Source organism: Perca flavescens, chromosome 1 (assembly GCF_004354835.1).
Source record: "Perca flavescens isolate YP-PL-M2 chromosome 1, PFLA_1.0, whole genome shotgun sequence".
NCBI classification, from domain to species: Eukaryota; Metazoa; Chordata; class Actinopteri; order Perciformes; family Percidae; genus Perca; species Perca flavescens.
In genome coordinates, this window is record NC_041331.1 from 13,724,329 (window position 1) to 13,727,749 (window position 3,421).

Here is a 3,421-nt window from a genome sequence, read left to right on the forward strand (position 1 = left end):
GAGAGGGGCCCCTGAGAGAATACACGGGCGTGCCCACGCTTCGCTCCATCCAGATGCCGCCAGGACGACTGCGTCGAGAAGCGGAATCACCATCAGACAACTCGAAGAGCATCTCCACTAATACCAGAACTTCTACGGGAGGAGCCAATATTGGGTCCAGGCTTGAGACGCTGGACCTCATAGTGTTGTCAAACTGCAGCATTGCTCAAGCAGAGATGGTAGTGAGCAGTTGTATTGAGTCTGAGACGGCAGACTTTGCAGAATCCTACCCCCTTCTGGAGCAAGGGTCAGTGACAGTCAACGTGTTTCGTATTATAGTTTAAGGTTGCTATCTAGTGTGAAAGAAATATTGACTCTGTTTGGCTGCAGAGGTCACCTCTGAATTTGAAACGTATCATATAAATTCCAATAGTTCTCTCACCTTTTTTCTTCCAGGTGTGCAACTTCCAACAACACATTAGAGATTGTTACAGAACAAAGCAATTCCAAGGTTTACCGCCTTGATTTGAGCTCCTTGAAGGCCAAAGGATCTACGGTCTGTACTCTCATGCAACACACACATACAATACATTTCAGTTCTCCTCTTCTGGGTGTTATTTTAAATCTTCCAAGACAAGTGCGATCAGACCACGTATTTTTTGTCCTGTATTGATACAGACTTTGTGGAGAAAGGCACTCATGTAACCCATGCTGGCGTTGTGAAACTTTCTGCAGGTAGTAGAGATTTAGCTTTAGATTTAGGATGAATTGCCATGAAATTTTGTACAGACGTCCATTGTCCCCGCCCCGACGATGAATCCTACCAACTTTGAGTCCTTGACTTTTTGTCCTGCGCCACCATGAGGTTAAAATTTGTGGTTTTGAGTGAAATGTCCCAAAAACTATTGGAAAGATTTCCTTTAAATTTACAACAAACATTCATGTTTCCAATATGATGAATAGTAATAACTTTGGTGTTCCCTTAACCTTTCTTCAAGTGCGTCATCAGCTCAAAAAATCCATTCCAGACTGGAAAGGTTGTTCAATAATAATAATTCATTACATTTATATAGCGCTTTATCATAAACACTCAAAGCACTTAAGGGGAGGGACTTCTCTCTACTACCACCCATGTGTAGCACCCACCTGGTTGATGCACAGCAGCCTTACGACACCAGATACTCACAACACATCAACTTGGAACATGTTTTTAGTGTTGGGGGAGAAATCCCCATGCAGACTTCACACAGAAAGGCCCAGGACGACCAGGGTTCGAACCCACCGTGCTGCTATATCTTTAGGTTTAGGATTAGGCCAAATACCTGCAAAACTAATGGCATTCCCATCATCCTCAGTTGTACTACGTGTTTATCATTAAATAGCTAATGCCAAACTAAGATATTGACCATGGTTAAAATTATCAGCATGTTAGTTTTGTAATTGGGGGCATGTTAGCATGCTGACGTTATCATTTAAAGGTCCCATGGCATGAAAATGTCAGTTTTTTTAACATTAATATGAGTTCCCCTAGCCTGCCTATGGTCCCCCAGTGGCTAGAAATGGCGATAGGTGTAAACCAAGCCCTGGGTATCCTGCTCTGCCTTTGAGAAAATGAAAGCTCAGATGGGCCGATCTGGAATCTTCCCTTTATGACATCATAAGGGGAAAGGTTACCTCCCCTTTCTCTGCTTTGCCCGCCCAGAGAATTTGGCCCGCCCATGAGCAAGAGAGAGAAATCATGGCTTGACCAACATGGTCAAGGCAACACCCCCACCCTCCACCTTGCCCCGCCTCTCTCCTCCTCAATAGCATTTAAAGCTACAGACACAGAAATGGCACATACTAAGGAAAGCTCATTGTGGGACTGGCTCTAGTGGCTGTAATTCTGCACCAAGGCTGAATTTCGGGAAAGAGACTTCAGATACAGTATTAGGCGACCGCTAAGGCCTATATAAAAGCATCCAAAAAGCACCATGTCATGGGACCTTTAACGTAAAGCACCACTGTGACTTAGACATGAGTAGCTAGCATGGTCTTGTTTGTTGGGGATTGAACATTGCCCGTCGTTACAGTATTCTGTCGTATCAGTGATTCATGTCTAATAAATTGTTGAGGTAAAGTTGTGAAGTTATATGTTTTTGAGCTGTCTCTTCCCACCACTAACTTTTAATTTTGTGTTTTGCAGATGTATGTCCAGTGCACAGTCAATCTGTGCATTGCCACCGGGCCCTCTCAGAAGTGCCCTGATCTGTGTACCCGCTCCATCAATCAAAGGTCATTATTGGTTGGCAGTGTGTTTAGCAGCGCCTACACCGTTCGCTCAGGACCCGTTAGCCTCGTGGTCACCACTCCTGTACCGGCCACAACAACCTTCATGACTACTACTACAACCACTACTGCACCAACTACAACTAAAACTATTACTGTTACTGTTCCACATACCACAGCTGCCCACAGCACCACCACATCACATGGTAAGGCGTTATTTTCTAAACAAGCCCCAATGTAGCGTAATGTCTTTGTTTTTGAATTTGTAATCGTTCATGAAATTAAATATCAATCCACTGAACTGTGAATTACATTGTTAGGTGCAAGGTGAATTTAAGTTTGTAAAGTATGTGTGCAAGCAAAACATTTTCTCTATCTTTAAACTATATTTAAGTTTTATTTTCGCAAAAAGTACCTTTTTTCGCCTTTGTTTGATAGTGAAAAAATGTAATGTCCTCAGTGTTGCGGACATTACATTTTTTTCACTCTAAGTACTTTTCATTTGTCCTGCACCTGCCAGAAGGTGGGATGTTCACACAATTACTTTTATAAATTTTGAAAGAGGGTATATGACATGCAGCTAACTTGCATAATTTTTTTCATAATTCAAGTAGTGATTCAAGTTACATTATGCTTTTTTTAATGTCTTAAAAATTGACATGTTCACACACAGTGTAATTGTAAACACATATCTCTCCTCTCTTCTCTTGCAGCGCCAGAACAGGCCTCAGCCATGGCAGCAGGAGTGATTTTGACAATCAGCATATTTCTTCAAAACATCGTCCTTTACTGAACATACTGCTGGATAATGATATGTCAGGATATGAAGCACTACATTTGCCTGTTTTGGACATTTGAAGTTTTAATCCACACATGATTACGCCGTCCATGTTAAGCTTTTCCAGAGAAGCGAATACAAGCGAGAGCACCTTACATTACTGTCAAAAAACTAAAATATATTGCTGCACTGCTCACGTTGACTAATCCTTATTACTGTATCTCAAATCACAAGTAGTTATAGGATGCTAAAGGATGTGACACAGACAAGGGGTCACACAATAAAATATTCTCCCTAAAATGGGGCTTTATTTTAAATTTGCTTATATGGGGAGCCCTCGAGTCGGTGGACTTTGTTGCATGTTATTCTTCCTCTCTTTCCCCTCACTTCCTGTCA

The 3,421-nt window shown here is 42.0% G+C and overlaps 1 protein-coding gene across 1 annotated transcript; it reads left to right on the top strand.

Annotated features, from left to right (window-relative positions):
• Window positions 1-205: 205 nt before the first annotated feature.
• Window positions 206-3,216, top strand: LOC114558558 (cell wall protein DAN4-like). Its single transcript, XM_028582656.1, has 4 exons — window positions 206-286; window positions 436-535; window positions 2,165-2,453; window positions 2,961-3,216. Exons 1-4 carry the CDS (start codon window positions 216-218, stop codon window positions 3,038-3,040), a joined length of 540 nt encoding a protein of 179 aa, XP_028438457.1. The 5' UTR covers window positions 206-215; the 3' UTR covers window positions 3,041-3,216.
• Window positions 3,217-3,421: the final 205 nt, after the last annotated feature.

Bases quoted from the DNA above. Each gene is read 5' to 3' on its own strand.
- LOC114558558 (XM_028582656.1), top strand. From the start codon at position 216: ATGGTAGTGAGCAGTTGTATTGAGTCTGAGACGGCAGACTTTGCAGAA. The intron at 287-435 runs GTCAGTGACAGT...TTTTTCTTCCAG, and splicing joins TACCCCCTTCTGGAGCAAGG to GTGTGCAACTTCCAACAACA. The intron at 536-2,164 runs GTCTGTACTCTC...TGTGTTTTGCAG, and splicing joins TGAAGGCCAAAGGATCTACG to ATGTATGTCCAGTGCACAGT.